General features: G+C 33.3%; 1 protein-coding gene across 1 annotated transcript in view; it reads right to left on the bottom strand.

Moving 5' to 3' along the window:
- The window catches only part of LOC114336387 (RWD domain-containing protein 4), a 48,249-nt gene that overhangs the window by 7,024 nt on the left and 18,941 nt on the right, over positions 1–22,284 (bottom strand). The window contains exon 3 of the mRNA XM_028286746.2: positions 18,921–19,110. Coding sequence (XP_028142547.1) covers positions 18,921–19,110 — 190 coding nt within the window. The remainder of the gene's footprint in view (positions 1–18,920; positions 19,111–22,284) is intronic.

Genomic DNA, 22,284 nt, shown 5'->3' with positions numbered 1-22,284 from the left:
ATTAAGTGTCCGATTCCACATTTATTTTGGTTATTGAGTTTTGGATTCCTTTGGTATGTGTATTATTGGTATTATTTGACATTAGTGAGAATTGTTCCATAAATCTTCCTGATTGTTCTTCTCTGGATATACTATTATGAATCTGGTGTCCATTGTTAGTTCAGTTTTGGATAAAGTGTTCAATTCTTTACCTATTTTAGTTACTGATTTTTTTTATTCACTTTGGTACATTTACTTTTGATATGGTTCAAATTGGCTCACACCTTTTCCTGGTTGTTCCGTTCTTGGATATACCCTTTATAAATCTGATGTCCATGGATAGTTCAATTTTGGTTTTAGTGCCCAATTCGACACTCAGTTATTATTATGAACTTAAGTACAATATTTAGTTTTGTTTTGACTTTTGAGCAATATATGTTAATATTTGGTAGCAGAGAGTAACATAGTAACATTTTAGTATGAGTTTGAGTCATGTATTGATTTATTTTTCCTTGACCATTAGTTTATATTTAGAAGTAATCTTGCGAATCAACGTGGATTGTTAGACTATTGTAAATTTAGTTGTTAATATTTTGAAGTTTAAAAAAAAAAAAAAATTTTTTGGTTAAAAATTTTTTTTTTCCCGAGTAGGAGGGGATTGTAACGGTCCACCCGTTATATTATCATTTTTAGCGCTGTAATTATTTTTAAAAAAATAATTATTTTCTCTTGACCTCCCATTTAAATTCTTTAATTTATCGTAAAGGACTTCTCATGTGACGTCACACTGTACGGAACATAGTTGTTGAACCGTTCCTTGTCGTTTAATTCGTGTTCCGTGAGAGTTTGACGTTTTCCTCGCTGACTGTGGGAGGAATGAGAGGCACTTGGCCGGTGGCTGCGAGGTTGACAGGTTGGTGTTGGTGGTTAGTACCGTAAATGGCGGTTAATTTCTTCGAAATTAATTTTTATTTCAACTAAGTTTGGAAGTATAGTAAAAAGTTACCACCACTTGTTTCCTGGAGTACGGGTTTCCTGGAGTAAGGATGGGAGTACCATCAGTGGAAGAGGAATAAAAAAATTAACCGGTAAATCGTTTTTTCTACTAATGTTTTTTAGTTAACCTTGAATATATGAAATAGTTGGTTCATTGTTAAATGTTCTTAGCCAGTCCCTTAGGTGAAGGATGTAGATTATTTCGATCTTTATATTATCTTTATATCGATCTTTATATTAATGGGGTTTTTGGTTTTACATAACCAAACATTTTTGAAGTCCTCAAATTAATATTGGAAATAATTACCATTTCTCTGTACGTTTTAAACCGATTGAACATCCAATATATCTATAAATTTTCATGTCCAATATATCTATAAATTGTCATGTAACTATCTTTGTCTGGTTCAATACCATTTCATTAAGGTATATAAAATGTATGTAGATGGCTATTACTATCTTAATCTCATGTTATTTCAGATAAGTCATATTTTATATTCCTATTTCAAATGCAATGCCATTATTTGTTCATGTTTTCAAACTCAAAATAGTTCAAGGTTACCTGAGATTAGTTTTTGTTCCATTTTTAATGGTTGTTTTTTTATGTTATTGCTTCTAAAAAGTTTTCCTCGATTATTTCTTCTTCTCTTTACTTTTGTTTACCGGTTTATATGAGAAATCAAACGAAGTATATGTTTTTAGCCGTTTGGAAGAAAACTAACCCTCATGTGATGTCGTACCCACCTTGACTACCTAGGGAAGCCACCTTGACCTTATTGCAGCTACCGCCAAGTCAAACTGGGAGTATGTTTTGGGAACAAGCTTTTTGGGGGACATTCCAGCTCCTTTTCGTCCTGCCACCTGGGCCTACGGGGGGCATGGAGGTGCATCATAGTGATGCTCATTTTCTAGGATGCAACCGCAACCTCGTTTGGGAACATTTAGTGAGGAGTTTTAGTAACTATTGGTTTTTTTTATATTTCAAAATATTAACAACTAAATTTACAATAGTCTAACAATCCACGTTGATTCGCAAGATTACTTCTAAATATAAACTAATGGTCAAGGAAAAATAAATCAATACATGACTCAAACTCATACTAAAATGTTACTATGTTACTCTCTGCTACCAAATATTAACATATATTGCTCAAAAGTCAAAACAAAACTAAATATTGTACTTAAGTTCATAATAATAACTGAGTGTCGAATTGGGCACTAAAACCAAAATTGAACTATCCATGGACATCAGATTTATAAAGGGTATATCCAAGAACGGAACAACCAGGAAAAGGTGTGAGCCAATTTGAACCATATCAAAAGTAAATGTACCAAAGTGAATAAAAAAAATCAGTAACTAAAATAGGTAAAGAATTGAACACTTTATCCAAAACTGAACTAACAATGGACACCAGATTCATAATAGTATATCCAGAGAAGAACAATCAGGAAGATTTATGGAACAATTCTCACTAATGTCAAATAATACCAATAATACACATACCAAAGGAATCCAAAACTCAATAACCAAAATAAATGTGGAATCGGACACTTAATCCAAAGTCGAACTATCAGTGGACACCAGATTCATAAGAGGCCCCAACTAGTTACCTCATATTCTTTTCTTCTTTTTTTTCCTTACTTCTGTTGGAGTATATCTTTCTTTTTACTTTCACTCCAACAGAAGTTTTCTTATTTTTGTTACACTGGCTGCCCAATGCGTGGTGCCAACCGTTTATGGTTCTAAGACAGTAGTTCTTTTAGTTCAATTTTCTTTTATTGGAATTTTCTGTTTTATTAACTTTTTGATATCTTTGTATATATGTTATTTCTGATTTATTTTTGTCTTTAATTTTTTTTAATAATAAACAGGTAGACTTATACTGCTTCTTTTGGTTTTGGTTAGTTTATTTTTGATACCTCATTTTCAGTTATAGTGGTACAGCTCATATTTTAGTTTGAATTTTGTATTTTTATTGGAAACTTATTTGTGTATTTAGACTGAGTATACATATCTGACATATGTTCTTTTATTATGGATTTTTAGTCCTTCTACCAATGGTAGTATGTTTGCACGTACAATTAATTATTGACTATATGCATATATTTTTTTTTCTAGTGCGGTTATATTTTACACCTAACTAGAAATTATTTTCAGGATTTAGGTACTTTATTTACTATATTGATTTGATTTTTATATATTTTGCTGGCATTTTGATTTGTTGGTGTGTCGCTAATATTTTCTCCATATGTATATTTGTCTTACAAACTTTAGATTATATTTTATATTTGTTATTTTTGATATTTGGGTTGTTTGGTAAGACAGGCACACACCACAAAGCAATATCAGTCCAGACATTAGTTTCTATACATGATACGTTGAATTCGCATGGTTCGGATGGTTACAGATGGTCATCCAAACTATTTTTCTTTAATTGGTAGTGTTAAATATAACAATTATAATTATTGTATAGTAAAGTAGTTCCATTATCCATCTCAGTTTCTAGTTTTATTATTGTTGATAATAATATTATATCAATGTGGGTACCATAATATAATGCTCATAGAAATCAGATACTTTAGGTTGAGATTTAAATATAAATTCTTTATTAGTTAGGAAACATTGATACTATTTTCCTACTAAGTTATAGAACAGTCTTCAGAAGAAGATTACCTTAACAGTGTTGTTCAAGCTAATCTCTTCTTCTGTTTGTCTTTAGCTTAGCTCAATCTTTAGTATGGTTAGAAATTTTAGTCTGATATTTTTTTTGTCATCTGATAATGTGATAATGCAGATACCTACATACGTTGCTTGATTTCATCTTTGGCTTTGTTGTTGATGACTTTTAATTTATTACTTATTAATTTAATTATTATGTAGTACTTTATGTATGAGTTTAACTTTTTTTTTGGTATTAGGCATGGTGCATTGTAATTATTATTATGAGTCAATGTTATTAATTGCTAATCCTGTCAGTAGGATTATACAATTAATCAGAACTTCACTTGTATTTTTGTTTAGTTTTTGCACACCTAACCCCTTAAGTTAGAAGGGTTGTTGAATTATTATATATTTATATACTTATTTGGACAGGTAAGCTCATACAAGTACTCTTGTTTAATATGGATATTATTATGGAACTGTATGTTATGCACTACTTATCTCAGGTTATGTGTTATATTATTTGGAATATTTGATTACTTACTAATTTTTTTTTTGATCATATTTATATCTTATTATTGAATTTGCCATATTGGAAAGATGTGGTTTTTAATTTGTTATTGGGTTACTCTATTAACATTATTTGTCTCCAATATCTTAAACACTTTATAATAATTTATATCCTTCTATCCTACACAGTATGATTCTGGAATTAGTTTGGAATTTTGATGTAAGTATGTATGAATTCTTGAGTCTTTCATATTTCTTCTTAGAAACTACTTAGTCTGTTGATGCTCAAAGTTGGTGAATACGTGGGTTCGAAATTCAGCAACTGATCACTGCTGTCCGGTTTCGTAATCTATGTCCTCATGGCAGAGTAGGCAGATGTCTTTTCATCATTACATTTCCTAAACATTTTTCTGTAATCAGTTTACTTATTTCAGTTTTTTTACAATTTAATAGGAAAGTATTTAGTTCATATTAGGCCTTTTGCTTCATAGTATGTTTGTACTTTGAGTTGATGAGTAAACATGGATAAATATCTTGCGCACTTGTTTATAAATCAATGCTTAGGCCATCCCTATACATAGTAGGTTCGTTAAGTCAGTATTTGGAGTGTTTAGACAGATGAGTTGTTCATTTGAGTATATTCCCACTTCTTTCCTTAAGCATTAGTTTTGCTATTCAGATTCTGGAATATTTCCTGAATAATTCCACGTATGTGAGAACGCATGAATTTGCAGTTTTATTTAAAATTGGTTGCCTGTTCTCGTCAATTTTTTTTTCCTATCACTTATCATTTTTTTTTTCTTCCTATTATTTATCATAGTGCCATAGACCTTGTAAGTTCACTATTCATTCTGTTTTCTTTCTTACTTATTCTTATATTAGTACCTTATCTGTGTCTGGTTATTCTCATACATCTGTTGTAGCAACATGCTATAGTTCGCGAATACCAGCATGAATTAAGTTATGTATTTTCTAGAATACTTTAGTCAATACACTTTAGGTATTTATCTTACCTTTGATTTAGTTTGGTTACATCTCTGTTACTTAGTCTGTTAGTAATTTTTTTCTGACTTATTTTGGATTACTTAGTTCAGATAGGTTCATATTACCGGATGAGGGTGTATGTAGACCTAATTTATTTATTTTGTTCAGTATTAGTTACCATTGGATCCAATAATTTAGTTTATTTAGTATTAGTAAGAATTGGTCCATAAATTTGCCTGATCGTTCTTCTTTGGATATACTCCTATATAAATCTGGTGTCCATTGATAGTCCGATTCTGGATAAGTGTCCGATTCTTCATTTATTTTGTGTATTTAGTTGGATAGGTTCGTATTACCGGATGTGGGTGTACGTAGACCTGATCTGTTATGTGGTTTAGTATTGGTGTGAATTGGTCCATAAATTTGCCTGGTCGTTCTTCTTTGGATATGCCTTTTATGAATCTGGTGTCCACTGATAGTTCGACTTTGGATTAAGTGTCCGATTCCACATTTATTTTGGTTATTGAGTTTTGGATTCCTTTGGTATGTGTATTATTGGTATTATTTGACATTAGTGAGAATTGTTCCATAAATCTTCCTGATTGTTCTTCTCTGGATATACTATTATGAATCTGGTGTCCATTGTTAGTTCAGTTTTGGATAAAGTGTTCAATTCTTTACCTATTTTAGTTACTGATTTTTTTTATTCACTTTGGTACATTTACTTTTGATATGGTTCAAATTGGCTCACACCTTTTCCTGGTTGTTCCGTTCTTGGATATACCCTTTATAAATCTGATGTCCATGGATAGTTCAATTTTGGTTTTAGTGCCCAATTCGACACTCAGTTATTATTATGAACTTAAGTACAATATTTAGTTTTGTTTTGACTTTTGAGCAATATATGTTAATATTTGGTAGCAGAGAGTAACATAGTAACATTTTAGTATGAGTTTGAGTCATGTATTGATTTATTTTTCCTTGACCATTAGTTTATATTTAGAAGTAATCTTGCGAATCAACGTGGATTGTTAGACTATTGTAAATTTAGTTGTTAATATTTTGAAGTTTAAAAAAAAAAAAAAATTTTTTGGTTAAAAATTTTTTTTTCCCGAGTAGGAGGGGATTGTAACGGTCCACCCGTTATATTATCATTTTTAGCGCTGTAATTATTTTTAAAAAAATAATTATTTTCTCTTGACCTCCCATTTAAATTCTTTAATTTATCGTAAAGGACTTCTCATGTGACGTCACACTGTACGGAACATAGTTGTTGAACCGTTCCTTGTCGTTTAATTCGTGTTCCGTGAGAGTTTGACGTTTTCCTCGCTGACTGTGGGAGGAATGAGAGGCACTTGGCCGGTGGCTGCGAGGTTGACAGGTTGGTGTTGGTGGTTAGTACCGTAAATGGCGGTTAATTTCTTCGAAATTAATTTTTATTTCAACTAAGTTTGGAAGTATAGTAAAAAGTTACCACCACTTGTTTCCTGGAGTACGGGTTTCCTGGAGTAAGGATGGGAGTACCATCAGTGGAAGAGGAATAAAAAAATTAACCGGTAAATCGTTTTTTCTACTAATGTTTTTTAGTTAACCTTGAATATATGAAATAGTTGGTTCATTGTTAAATGTTCTTAGCCAGTCCCTTAGGTGAAGGATGTAGATTATTTCGATCTTTATATTATCTTTATATCGATCTTTATATTAATGGGGTTTTTGGTTTTACATAACCAAACATTTTTGAAGTCCTCAAATTAATATTGGAAATAATTACCATTTCTCTGTACGTTTTAAACCGATTGAACATCCAATATATCTATAAATTTTCATGTCCAATATATCTATAAATTGTCATGTAACTATCTTTGTCTGGTTCAATACCATTTCATTAAGGTATATAAAATGTATGTAGATGGCTATTACTATCTTAATCTCATGTTATTTCAGATAAGTCATATTTTATATTCCTATTTCAAATGCAATGCCATTATTTGTTCATGTTTTCAAACTCAAAATAGTTCAAGGTTACCTGAGATTAGTTTTTGTTCCATTTTTAATGGTTGTTTTTTTATGTTATTGCTTCTAAAAAGTTTTCCTCGATTATTTCTTCTTCTCTTTACTTTTGTTTACCGGTTTATATGAGAAATCAAACGAAGTATATGTTTTTAGCCGTTTGGAAGAAAACTAACCCTCATGTGATGTCGTACCCACCTTGACTACCTAGGGAAGCCACCTTGACCTTATTGCAGCTACCGCCAAGTCAAACTGGGAGTATGTTTTGGGAACAAGCTTTTTGGGGGACATTCCAGCTCCTTTTCGTCCTGCCACCTGGGCCTACGGGGGGCATGGAGGTGCATCATAGTGATGCTCATTTTCTAGGATGCAACCGCAACCTCGTTTGGGAACATTTAGTGAGGAGTTTTAGTAACTATTGGTTTTTTTTATATTTCAGACTATCTGTTAAATACACTATGTTTTTTTCCAGATTTAGGTTACCTCTGTTTTTTTTGACATATGTATTTGTATATTAGATTATTTGGTTCCCAAACTTTGTATCTACGGTAACTTCTTGTGCACAGGAATAAGCCTAGAGAAAATTAGGTTTTTAATACTTTATTATTGCTTTGATATTGGTTTATGTAATTCGGGTAAATTTATTTTGTAACATTACTTGCTTGTTTCCCAAATATTGTATTTATTCGCTTTATTTCGTTTGTTCGGTTACTTCGTCGTTACTTTATTTCATTGCATTTGCTCGGTTAATTTAGGTCATTTTGTCGGTATTTTTCTTAACTTCACTTCTATAACGTTTATTCATTTGTATATTTAATTTTGCTTTATTCAGTATTGTATTTTCTCTTAGTGAGGCTTGGGCCTATTTATTTGTATTATTTTCATCTTCGTCGGTTTCCTTTAGTTGTACGTAGCAGGCGTACTATAACCATTTGGTAGAAGACTTATGTAATTTTGTACCCTATATGTTAGTAAGAGGTACTTATATTTAAGTTTGTAACAGATAACATTATTGTTGTTATCTTTAAAAGATATATATCTTCTTGTATAACTTATGTCATTTTAGAGTCACAGCATAATATGAACTTGCTTAACTCAGAGATTGTTAAAAATCTGGTAGTTATTTTTAATAAATATGTTTATTTATTTTGTATATCATTTATTTTTATTATTCCTTTATGTTCATTATTACAGGTTTGATATATTTAATATCTGACAGCAGTATAAGATACCTGGGAGAATGATCGAAGATCATTTTCATGGCGCCCATGATTTGTTAGATTTATTTATCTTGTTCGTCTTTAGAAATTATTCATCTTCATTCCTCTTCAGTACATTATTCTTATTTTATTATTTCATATTTTAGTCATTATTACTATCTACATAGAGCTACTGTTCTTCGACAGGCATGCAAACGAGCCGTATCCATCCTTGAGTGTCAAGTTGCTCTCTTGCATCTATAGCTAGCCAACTCTATTCAGTTTGCCTCTGTCTCTTCCCACGTCTACTTATTATCCCTTCTAATTCCCCTTTCTTCAGTACTACTGCAAAGTAGTATTTTTTATTTTTCCTACTTCGGCTCAACCGCTGAAGCCCCTTCATTTTTATTTTCATAAGAGGCCCCAACTAGTTACCTTAGTCTTTTCTTTTCTTCTTTTTTTTTCCTTACTTCTGTTGGAGTATATCTTTCTTTTTACTTTCACTCCAACAGAAGTTTTCTTATTTTTGTTACACTACTGCTAGCGTAAATTTGTCGACCGTGGAGCCGTTCGCTAAAAAGGCCACTATATTATCATCGGCTTTATATATTTTCAGTATATCTATAAGCCATTCATGCAGCACTGAATCAAAGGCCTTTTTGTAATCAATAAACGCAGTAAAAAGGTTCCACTTTTTGGAATATGCCTGGTTAGAAATGACTGATTCGATGATAAGTTGTTCTTTGCAACTCATGGAACCCTTAGCGCATCCTTTCTCTTGAGGCTCTATAATATTGTTCAGAGCACAGTGTTGGTAGATACGCCGGGTTACACAAGATGTGACCAATTTGTACAAAGTTGGAAGACAAGTAATTGGGCGGTATTTGGCTGAATCTTGGGTGTTATTTTGATCCTTCGGTATTAAATAAGTGGTTCCCTGAATTAGGAATGATGGCAATTCGTGCGGATTAGAAATAACATGATTAATTATTGTTGATAAGCATTCATGAACACTCCAACACGTCTTGAGCCAAAAGTTTTGAACCCCGTCTGGCCCAGGAGATTTCCAGTTATGAAGCTCTTTGATGGTATTTGAGACTTCTTCAGTAGTGAAGGGTTCGAAAAGAGTAGTAATGCAGTGTTGGCAGTTCTGTGTCGTATCTTCTATCTATCCAGCATTGTTGTTAAGATCAGCTGGTGTGGAAAGTTGATTTCCCCAAAACTTATGAATTTCTTCTTGGCTTGGGTAAGTTTTATCGACACGTTCTACAGTGGAATTGAGTTTTCGATAGAACGCCTTCTCAGAATTTTCAAAAAGTACATTGTCGTTTTTGCTGTTGTTACTAACTTTGTACCTCCGTAGTTGTCCTGAATAAACGGAGAGTTTTTGTTTTAATGTATCCAGACACTGTTGGGCTGTGTTGTTTTCTGGATCATATCTTGAGTGTCTTGCGGTATTCAGCATTACATAATCTTCCGCTCTCCTGATGACTTTTCTACTTGTTACACCTCGTATGTATTCTGTGACTTGACCAATATCCCTACGTAGTAATTCAATCTTTCTGAGCAGTCTTTTTTCCCAGGGTGCAATTCTGTTACCAGCCCTTCCGTTATTAGTACCCCGTCGTGTTCTGATCTTAACGCCCATTTCATTAGCAATTGCTGTTGCTGCACAGTAGATTAGCATATGCAAATATTCTAACGTGTAAGCTTCTATGATATAGTTGGGTCGGACTTCAGTGTTCACAATTTGTAACAGCGCACCTAGTTTCTTACAAGTTACAAGAGTTTAGTTGTGGTAGCGGTGGTCTGCTAAGTGGGTTTGTTCCATTAAACTCTTGTACGGCTCGAGCCATTTCGTTTGCTAGACTATCGCGCAACTCGTTGTTTTCCTGCTGTGTATTATCAGGTTGAGTTTCTGGTATGGGGATCTCAGGAATCTACTCATCGAGGATTTCATTAGACACTTGATCTAAAACTAGCTCTTGGTTACTAATCTCCCTTTCGACCTCGCTTCTGATGGCATTGCGTCTGGTATCTGGGATAAGGTTGTTTCTTAGAATTACCCGGTATTGGTCTGATACTCGTTGCTCCGATACTTGAATATTTGGGTACGTCCTGCAAAATTCAGCATACAGCTGTCGTCGGTAGCCGATTGTTTCCTGACCGAGGTTTGTCACCTTGTAGTAGATGCGCAAAATATTTTCGTTAATAGACATAGTCCATTTCATGCGCTGCCTCGGTCGTCCCGCTTGAGTGAGCGCCGGCTGATGTTCCAGCTCAGCACCTTCAGCAGGTGTAGCTCTTGTTGTTTGGCTCGTTTGTGGTTGTTGTGGTTGGGCTGTATCTGATTGTATGACAGGGGGCCCGCCTCCTCAACACCCTTCCACCGACGTCCCGCATGCTGTCACGTCCAGCACCGGCTCCAGACGTGCCCTGGCGATCCCCAGGCAGCGATCCTAAACCTAAATCAGAATTCTACATATTAATTGGTGTGCATTTTATACCCACTGCCAGGTGTCAGTTTTTGTTCCACGGCAAGTATCCCTGCTACTCTCTGGGTATTGACGCTACGAATACGCTCTGGGTAATAAATAGTGTGATGTTACTGTCTTCTAGGTCGTAATTAATTAAAACTCTCTTCTTAGTTCAAATACGTTATATTATTTACACTCAACTCCATCAATGACTAACCATAACAATCTGTTTACATATATCAGTAGCGACCTACCTTACATTAATTAAATACTGAGTACAATAATCTTTCTCCACCGAGTTAATGTTTATATACACATTTAAATAATAACAAAACATGACAATTCAATGTTACTTGCGGTTATTGATACAAGAACAGATACTACATGGATTAATGACTTTGAATGAGTTTTAAACATATTTTGTACAGGGTGATATTATAATACCACACCTCCCCGTTTTGTTAAAATTACATATTTTTAAAATGTGATGCTCCTCTTTCCCTTTTACAAAAATGTTTATGGTTACCTAATACTATTTTGAAAAATTAAATTTCCTAACTATGCTAACTAACTGTAACATGGTACATTTCAGATCAATCAATTTTTCCCTAAACATGTATATTCTTTTGCCTATTTTACACAAAAGTTCATATTTTCCCTATACTAAACTGGTATTTTATAACCTATTACTAGTTCACGTACTTTCACGTCGTGTCTTTTCGTCCTTTTTTTTCGTTCACTAATTCACTTCATCAAAACAGTGTCCACAGTGAATGAAATTGATCCTTACTTTTAAATAGTCTTTTAGTGCCTATAGGCATCTCATATAAGCGGGGGAATACCTAACTAAAAATCTCGTATCTACCTAAAAGTCCTAAGCTAAGCTAATATTACTCGAATAAGTAAAAAAAATGTATCCTTTACTCTATTAATAATTCCTATTTCCGTCTTCTTTTGATTTATTTATATATGTCTTACTAACTCTAAAATAATGTACCTATAATAAAAATGTAATCTCTCTAAAAAACTTCTAATGTGTCTCTAAAAACTTCTAATAACTCTCTTGTACCTATAATAAAGATTTAATCTCTCTAAGAACTTCACTTTTTGCGTCCCTTTACTTACTATCTACTAACACTATTGTAAGATATTGTCTATCCTTAATTCAAATACTTCCATTTTCCGCGAAAATTTAACCTGAATTTAAAAATAAGTTATTTATAATTTACATTACTTTAGAGAAAAAAAAAATTTACAACTTTAATTCTTAGACATAATTCAATGATTAGCTACTTATTTGATTAGTATATTATTCTTAATTCTGCTTGTTTATTTTGACATTTCTTACAAATTTTATGTCTCTTCTTTCATTTTTCCCACATATTTTAATAAAATTCTCTTTTTCCTTTCTTTTCTTCTTGTCTGGTTCTACAACTCATATAATTCATTTTTCTTCATATAATAGCACTTCTACAGTGTACATAATTCATCTTCATATACATATTTCATATAACAATCATATATCATTTATCTCATATATCATTTCATATAACATCATAATCATCACTTCATATACTAGCTCCGATACCTTCGTTTTACCTTAATAAAAGAGGTTTCACTCGGATGTCTTAGTTCTCCGCCAATATTAACCCGAATTTTCGCCCTGATCTGTACGCACCATTAAGGTGGTATAGTTAACTCAAAACACGAAATAGGTATTTTATGCGGTTCAAATTCTTCTAAAAATATCACAACCTCAATCCCTTGCTTTGAGGCCGTTGTTTATTCACGAATAATCATGAATAAAATAGGTACTCTCAAAACACAGAGTGGGTCTCTAATAAGCTTTCAAGCTTCTATAAATCACTTAGTACCTTCCTAATTTGACAAGAGCAGTGGGTTTCTTATTGTCTCAAGTTGCCTCATAATATTTAGCTTATAATATTGTTAGTTCTTCTTCTTATCTATATAGTTCTTCTCCAAATTCCTTATCTCGACTCATCCGGTCGGTTCGTTAAAAATAAATCTCTTGCTTATAGCAATGTTTGTCTTAAGCTCTTATATTAACGTATGTCATCACTAATCATTATTCATTAAAAAAAATCATTTATATATCATTAATCACACAAAAATTATTAATTCAGGTTCATATCATACAAAATTTAACACAAAATCGATTAAAATGTATCTATATAATCAATAAATATCAATAATAAAAACAACTGCTAATAAAATTCAATAAAAATTCAAAAATAGCATATGCAAAAGTTAGATAAAAATATTCAAAATCAGTTCATATCTCAAAATTCGATAGAAATTTTTGAAAAAAATTCGATATTCCATAAAATATTCAAAAATAACCGTACTAAAAATCGAAATCGGATAGAGATTTTTCAAATAAATTCAATAGATTCAAAATTCAATAAAAATTCAGTAATAGCATATATAATAAACTTTGATAAAAATATTCTCAAAAATCACTTCATGTTTCAAAATTCATAGATATTCTAAAAAAAATCGATACTTCATAAATTATTCAAAAATCAGCAAAGATAAATATTCAATGTTCAATAATAATATAAAACGAGGGAAGCATTTTTAATAAAGATAGACATTCTTACTTACATTTTATCACTTGTGTCTTTTTTCACTGGGTTCTCTGCATTCTTCCTGTCCTGGTCTGGTCCATTTTCCGCCGTCGGTGTTTCCAATTTTTGTCGCCCATTTTCAGAAGATTCTCCCAATTAATTTACAGGAGCGCCATGTAATAAATAGTGTGATGTTACTGTCTTCTAGGTCGTAATTAATTAAAACTCTCTTCTTAGTTCAAATACGTTATATTATTTACACTCAACTCCATTCTCTGCATTCTTCCTGTCCTGGTCTGGTCCATTTTCCGCCGTCGGTGTTTCCAATTTTTGTCGCCCATTTTCAGAAGATTCTCCCAATTAATTTACAGGAGCGCCATGTAATAAATAGTGTGATGTTACTGTCTTCTAGGTCGTAATTAATTAAAACTCTCTTCTTAGTTCAAATACGTTATATTATTTACACTCAACTCCATCAATGACTAACCATAACAATCTGTTTACATAGTATATCAGTAGCGACCTACCTTATATTAATTAAATACTGAGTACAATAATCTTTCTCCACCGAGTTAATGTTTATATACACATTTAAATAATAACAAAACATGACAATTCAATGTTACTTGCGGTTATTGATACAAGAACAGATACTACATGGATTAATGACTTTGAATGAGTTTTAAACATATTTTGTACAGGGTGATATTATAATACCACACCAGAAAGCATCCCCCATTCGCAGAGGGCCGCGCCTGATAGAAGAACCGACAAAAAACTACCACAGGATAGATTATTAATAAATTAAGCGGAAGGTTTTGTTCCAAAAATAAACTTACGTGCATAGAAATCGGCTCACTTAAAAATTTGGTCATTTTTGATGTCTCATATTTCCTAAACCTGTTGGCCGATTTAAGTGATTTTTTGAATATGTTATAGCCTGATTCTTTAACAATGCCACTGTAATAATATTGTTGCTAAACATGTAAATTTGCATTGTATACCGGGTGTACCAATCAAACTGTTTTTTTTTTCTCAAAGTTCGCATCACCCTGTGGAATATTGTAGCATTTATGAAATACTGAAATTAAAACCCAACTATAGCCTCAGGTTTTCTTAACATGCTGTTTTTTTATTCATTCGTTTATGTTGGATAATAAAAAAGTTAGGTACTTTAACAACTAGACATGTTCTTCATCAATACACGGTGTTTCTAAATAAGTGCGACAAACTTTAATGGGCAATTCTGCATGAAAAAATAATGACAGTTGGCTTTATAAAAGTATGTCCACAAATGTTTCGTTTACGAGATACGGGATGTTGAATTTTTTCTTACAAACTGACGACTTATTTTGATTGCTTTAAAACCAGTTGAGTTATGCCAATGAAATTTGGTGGGTTTTAAGACGTAGTTATTGCTCATTTTTTGACATACAATTAAGAATTTAATATTCACCATTAGCGCGAATATAACATTCTTAATTTTATGTCGAAAATCCGCAATAACTATCTCTTAAAACCTACTAAATTTCATTTGCATATCTCAACTGGTTTTAAAGCAATAAATAAATCGTCAGTTTGTAAGAAAAAATTCAATATCCCGTATCTCGTAAACGAAACATTTGTGGACATCGTTATTATAAAGCCAACTGTGATTATTTTTTCATGCAGAATTGCCCATTAAAGTTTGTCGCACTTATTTAGAAACACCGTGTATTGATGAAGAACATGTCTAGTTGTTAAAGTACCTAACTTTTTTATTATCCAACATAAACGACTGAATCAAAAAACAGCATGTTAAGAAAACCTGAGGCTATAGTTGGGTTTTAATTTCAGTATTTTATAAATGCCACAATATTCCACAGGGCGATGCGAACTTTGAGAAAAAAACAGTTTGATTGGTACACCCGGTATACAATGAATATTTATATGTTTAGCAACAATATTATTACAGTGGCATTGTTAAAGAATCAGGCTATAACATATTCAAAAAATCACTTAAATCGGCCACCAGGTTTAGGAAATATGAGACATCAAAAATGACCAAATTTTTAAGTGCACCGATTTCTATGCACATAAGTTTATGTACAGTCGGAAAAATGAAAGATTACCCATGAACGATCATATCAAGCACATATTTTGTATTTGCTGTCTTTTTCTATAAATATCAAATGAAAATAAAAACGGAAAAATGAAAAATTACCTATGAACGATTGAACGATCATATCAAGCACATAGGTACTTTATATTTGCTGTCTTGTTCTATAAATATCAAACGAGAGAGATAGATTGTTAATAATCTATCTATCACATTTTGTATTTGCTGTCTTTTTCTACAAATAACAAACGAGAGAGATAGATTATTAATATTATTAATAATCTATCTCTCTCGTTTGTTATTTGTAGAAAAAAACAGCAAATACAAAATAGGTGCTTGATACGATCGTTCATGGGTAATCTTTGATTTTTTCGACTGTACATATTTTTAGAACAAAACCTTCCGCTTAGTTTCCTATTGTCTTAATCCATCACTAGATGCATTACTTAATACGCTCTTTTTTAGTTAAGAGCGTAGGCGCAAATATTTTAAGGTTATCCCTACTTTTTCTTTCTTTACACGGCAAATTCATCATCATCATCATCATCATCAATCAGCTAATCGCGTTCGTTGCTGGACATCGGCCTCCCACAGTTCTTTTCAGTGTTCTCTACACTGGGCCGCTTGTAGCCAGTTTCCTGCCACTCTTTCTATGTCGTCAGTTCATCTAGTCGGTGGTCATCCTCGGCTTCTTTTATAGTTTCTGGGCGTCCATTCCATGATTCGTTATGTCCACCTCTCATCTTGTGTTCTAGCTAAGTGGCCTGCCCAGCTCCACTTAAGCGCCGTAGCCCTTTCGATGACGTCTTGAACTCCTGATCTTTGCCTGATTTGTTGGTTTGTTATGTGGTCTCGAAAGCTCACATTCAGAGTTGCACGTTCCATGGCTTGTTGTGTAACTCTGAGTGTATTTAGTTTATTTGCTGATTTTTGCGTCAGTGTTAGTCTCTGCTCCATAAGTTTGTACATGCAAAACACATTGGCTATAAACCTTTCGCTTGAGACACATGGGAATTGAACTTTTTAGTTTTACACGGCAAATTACGTTTAGTAAAATAGGGAACTTGCATAAAATTTTAAATTCGAAAAAAATGTTATAAATCACAACAGAACATAATTTAAAACATGTATCAAATATTAAAAAGTTTTGTTTGGCTTTCGTTTGGCCCCTAAAGATGATTAAAAATTCAAATTAAAACAGGTGGCCCAAAACGCGTCGTGACGTCATTCGTTTAAATAATGTTTACATTCTTCCAAAAAAGTAAACAGAATTTAAAATTAGACATATAGTCAAATACTTAGTAGTCTTGTTTGTCTCTGTCTTGTCAGCACATTCTGTTCGACTGAGTGAATTGTATGACAAAGATAGCGAATGTTCGAATTAGAAAATATCGCCAGGGACATGGTGTTCAATTTTTTCGAATCTTGAAAAAACTAATAAATATTTCTGAAAAATTTGAACGCAGAATGAAAGACTAAATTATTACCGAGGGTCGAAAGTCCCTTAGAACTTGGAATAAATGAAAAGTTTACTTTGATTGGGTATTTGAATATAAAAATCATATTAAATTTTCTCTTTTTTTTTTTTCATTCCTGTAACTTATTAAAATAAACATTATAGAAGTTTTCTGCGTTTAAATTTTTCAAAAATACTTATAGGCCTGGATCCCGCGTAACAAAAAATAATATTAATAGCAAGCTGAAATTTTGTTAATAGCTTAACGGTGTTTAGTCGGACAAACTTTGATGTACGGGAGCACTGGAACAGGGGAAGTTTTAATTGTGGAACGTGATTTTAATTGTGGATCATGTCATCCTGACAAGTTTATGATTGTGAAAACTAGCAGGTTAATTTTAAGTTTATTCAATAGCAAACTTTATATAATATATGAAAAAATGTTTGTCCGACAAATATGTTGGGCATTTTAATATGTCCGACGTCCGACACGTAGAACATGCCAAATGACAGGAATTTGGTGGTAAATGGTCGAAGCAATAAAGCACTGAACCTCGGAAAAAAAACGACAAGACGGATCTTAATAATTCTTTTTGCATTCGATTCGTGAATGCGCCAGGAAACTTTGTGACCCCTAGCCATGAGATAATATTGAAAAACTGCATACAAAAAATGCATTCTTAAAGTGCATCTCAAACAGACAATAAAAAAAATTCAGAACTCGTCAATTATCGGCGGAAATGAGTTCAATTTTGTTACTCGGGAGGTTTTTGGGGTCGCTGAAAACGAATATGATATCGTAAGTGATCTCCGGGGTACCTGGTGCCCAGGGTTTACCCCGTCTTGTGGAGTTTTCGGCAAATGCATTAAAACATTAGTCAAAAATCATTACTCGGGGGGTTTTTGGGGTCGCTAACGACGAATATGACATGGAAGCGATCTCTGAAATACTTGGTGCCCAGGGTACCAACTGTTTACCTCGTCTTCTGGAGTTTTCGGCAAATTCATTAAAAAATTAAGTTACTGTTGTGTCCATAGTTAGAGAGATGGGGTTTAAGGCTGATTATCTTACATTGGGAGGTGGACGGCACGGCGAGTAGAACAATAGATGAAAGCGCACGTCCTTTACACTTCCCGGTGTCGCCCCCTTCCGTTGTAAGATAAACCAGCCAATGCTTTTCATATAAGACGATTCTTCAACGCGCCCCATGCCGTCCACGTCCCAGTCGTAACATAAATCCGGCTTTAACATAAAAGGGTTGATTTAGCCCCGTTTGTCTACTGGGAACATGGAGATTGATTTTTTCCAATAGTTGAGGACCAAAAATATTAGAGAGCAGTATACTATAAAACATAGTGCGATCATTGTGCTTTTTGCGTCGGATTTGAGAAGTCATGTTGAGAGACTTTTCCATATTTGAGTAGTAAATTTTCTCAACCCTCTGGTTTTCTTTAAATGGAACAAATCTTACGAATTTGTGTTGAACTCTCTCAATAGCTTGAATATGGGTGTTATAGTGAGGAAACCAAACACATGAACAGTAATCTAGGTGGGGACTCACACTCACAAGCGAACCATACAATATTTTTATGGATGGGATATTTAGAAAGTCTTTAGCACAATGTTTGATAAACCCTAAAAGTTGAAGCGATTTTGGGTAAACATATGAGATATGGGGGATGTAAGATAAGCTCGAATTGAGCACAACACCTAGGTCTTTTATCTGAGATAGAGAGTCCAAGGGGCAACCATTAATAGTGTAGATATGATTTGTATGAGTTCTATTCCGACCAAAAACCATTACATTAAATGACACTTTTTAACATTAAGTTTCATTCCGTTTCTGTCACACCAATTGCTCAACCGATCATATTTTAAATCGTCAGCATTAGGAAAAAAGCAAAGAAGAATCATAATGTACCATTATTATTGATACAATGATATCTAATTCAGAACTTACTTGTTGGTCCCCTTCAGAAATACATAATTTTTCAACTTCTAATTTTTCTGGTTCGTCAGGCTGATCATTAATCAGTTCATCGAATTTCTCCTTTAAAAATTCAAATAGAGAGTAAGTCATAGACATTCCTAAGTATTGTTCAGCTTCAGTCCTTAACATTTCTACTATCTTCTGCTTTAATGATGTTACTCTGAAAAAATTTAAATATGGTACATGATTTATAAGCTCACTTTATTGGAAATCTGGTGTGACGTGACTGTACTTAAATGTTATTGTTCATGTTCCCCTCTCCCTGAGAAAGTTTTGTTTATTTTATTTATCAACGGGCAATCACCCAATTAAAATACAGTATAAACATTAATCACAGGAGATTTATAACCTAACCTAAAGTAAATTTAAAAAATTTAATCATACAAACTAGGAACATTAAATAAATAACAAACATTAACAAAAAATGTACAAAACACAAGGATATCAAGTTATCACATACAGTTTTTAAGCTGAGCTTTAAATTCATTTGGAAAACTATAACAATCTAAACCTTCCGAACATTGGTTAGCAAATCTAGGTGTTCTGGACATGAAGGAGTTGTGTCCGTAGTTAGTGCGATGGGGTCTAATGTAAAAAGGTTGATTTAGTCTCGTTTGTCTACTGGGAACATGGAGGCTAATTTTCTCCAATAGTTGAGGACCAAAATTATTGGAGTGTAGTATATTATAAAACACTGTGAGATCCTTATGCATGCGTCGGATTTGGAGAGAGGTTATGTTGAGAGACTTTTTTATATTAGAATAGTTAATTTCATCAACCCCCTGGTTTTGTTTAAATGCAACAAATCTTAAGAACTTGTGCTGAAGTCTCTCAATAGCTAGAATATGGGTGTTATAGTGTGGAGACCAAACACATGAACAGTAATCTAGGTGAGGTCTCACAAGTGAACAATACAATACTTTTATGGATGGGATATTTAGAAAGTCTTTTGCACAACGTTTGATAAACCCTAAAAGTTGAAGTGCTTTTGAGACAATATATGAGATATGGGGGATGTAGGATAAGCTGGAATCGAGCACAACACCTAGGTCTTTTATCTGAGATACAGAGTCTAAAGGACAATCCTTAATAGTATAGATATGATTTGTAGGAGTTCTATTTCGACCAAAAACCATTAAGTGACACTTTTTAAGATTAAGTTCCATTCCGTTGCTATCACACCAATAGCTCAACCGATCCAAGTCAGATTGTAATTTTTGATAGTCACCATCATTCTCGATTTTCAAATATAATTTTAAATCGTCAGCAAACATTAGGAAAAAAGCAAAGTGGAAACAGGAGGCAATATCATTAACATGGATATTGAATAGAAGGGGTCCAAGATGTGACCCTTGTGGCACTCCTGAAGGTACCTTAATTTCAAACGATTGAAAACCCTGAACACGTACTATTTGTATTCTTTCAGATAGGTAGGATAACAACCATTCTAAAAGTTCACGCTGGATACCCAGACCTCTCAACTTATTGATTAAAATCTTGTGATTTACCCGGTCAAACGCCTTTGTAAAGTCTGTGTATACATACAGCACGAACCTGGAAGCCACCTTCAAGAGATTCCACAAGGAAGTCGGTAAATGTCAATAAATTAAGTTCAGTGGAGCGGCTAGAGAGAAATCAAAATTGCTGGTCGATAAAACAACATTTTAAACTTGCTGACAAATAGTCACAAACAAGACTGTCAAAAACTTTGGGAATACAACTCAGAATGCCAATAGGACGATAAATGTTCACTTGAGACTTATCTCCACATTTTAGTATTGGGGTAATAAAGCTAGTTTTCCAGTAGGCTGGGAACATCCCGGTCTTTAATGACAGGTTAAAAATGTGAAAAAGAGGTCTAGAAAGTGAAAAGCTTAAGTGTTTAAGAAAAGAAGGTGGAAGATCATCAGGACCTGGCCCCTTGTTGCTGTCCAAAATGGAAAGTTTTTCATATATAGACGAAATAGAAATGCCAAATTGAGATATAGTAAATTGTGATAAGTTGATGTCACCAGAATTTAAAATATTATCCTGCAAAACACAATCTCTATCACTATAAGTTTTTGAAAAGTATTCAGCAAACAAATTAACAATTTCCACTAGAACTTAGTGCAGAACACTAGAACCAGTGATATTATTATAGTGTACAACTGATGGTATATTAGGTTTGCTATTTTTATTACTAACAAATTTCCAAAAATCTCTAATATTATCCCTGAGAGATGATTCAGTTAATGCAATGTATTCACGATAACATTGTTGTTTTAAGCGTTTACATTGAGCCCTTAATGCAGAAAACTCATTAAAGAGAGTGGGGGATTTAGTTCTCAGATATTCTTTGTGAACTTTCTTTTTCTGAATAATTGTAACTTTGAGATCTGGAGAAAACCACACCGGAAATTTCTTTGCTGAATACTTCTTAATAGGAACATAAAGATCAAATTGTTAAGTACATAATATCGTAAAAAATACTGATCATGTCATCAAGAGACCTATTTTTAAACAAATTATCCCAATTAAATTGAGAAAGAAAACTTGTAACACATCTAGGACGTTGTCCAATAATAAATATTCAGAATTCATATTCGATATTGAACAGAATTATTTTATCACCCAGTAGACCGCACGAATTTATTTATTTTATATTCACGCACGTAGATTAATTAGTTTAGATACAAATTGGTCAATTATCAACAATATAATTTGGAAATGTCACGAAACTGCTGACAAAAGTAGAATTATTTACCTTAATTAGATATACAAATCACGGGGGACTAGCGTCACCTATGACCCAATTTAAGCTTCTATAAAACTAGACTCTTGGGCCTAGAAAAGAGAGTTCTCATTCAGTCTTCAGCTAATCGCGTATCAATTATCAGTTACAGTGTTCGGCGGTTCTCCCGGGATTGAAATATATCCTTGTGTTCGTCTATATCAATAAACGTATTTATCGCTACTCACGTCTTTTACATCCTACGTATTTACACATGGTCCTTATCGAGAAAAAAGGAGGCCTACAAGTACAGTCCACACCAATCGAAATCAGTAGCAAATAGACGACACTAGGCCCGGGAGAACAGTACTAGAGCGAAGCAGAAGCCGGAACCAGAAAAATACAGGTCAGAAGCCGTATCCAGAAAACTACAGGTCAGAAGCCGTAACCAGAAAAATACAGGTCAGAAGCCGTATCCAGAAAACTACAGGTCAGAAGCCGTATCCAGAAAAATAACGGTCAGAAGCCGTAACCAGAAAAATACAGGTCAGAAGCCGTATCCAGAAAAATAACGGTCAGAAGCCGTAACCAGAAAAATACAGGTCAGAAGCCGTATCCAGA

Source organism: Diabrotica virgifera, chromosome 3 (genome assembly GCF_917563875.1).
Source record: "Diabrotica virgifera virgifera chromosome 3, PGI_DIABVI_V3a".
Lineage (NCBI taxonomy): Eukaryota > Metazoa > Arthropoda > Insecta > Coleoptera > Chrysomelidae > Diabrotica > Diabrotica virgifera.
This window is presented reverse-complemented; position numbering and strand designations above follow the sequence as displayed.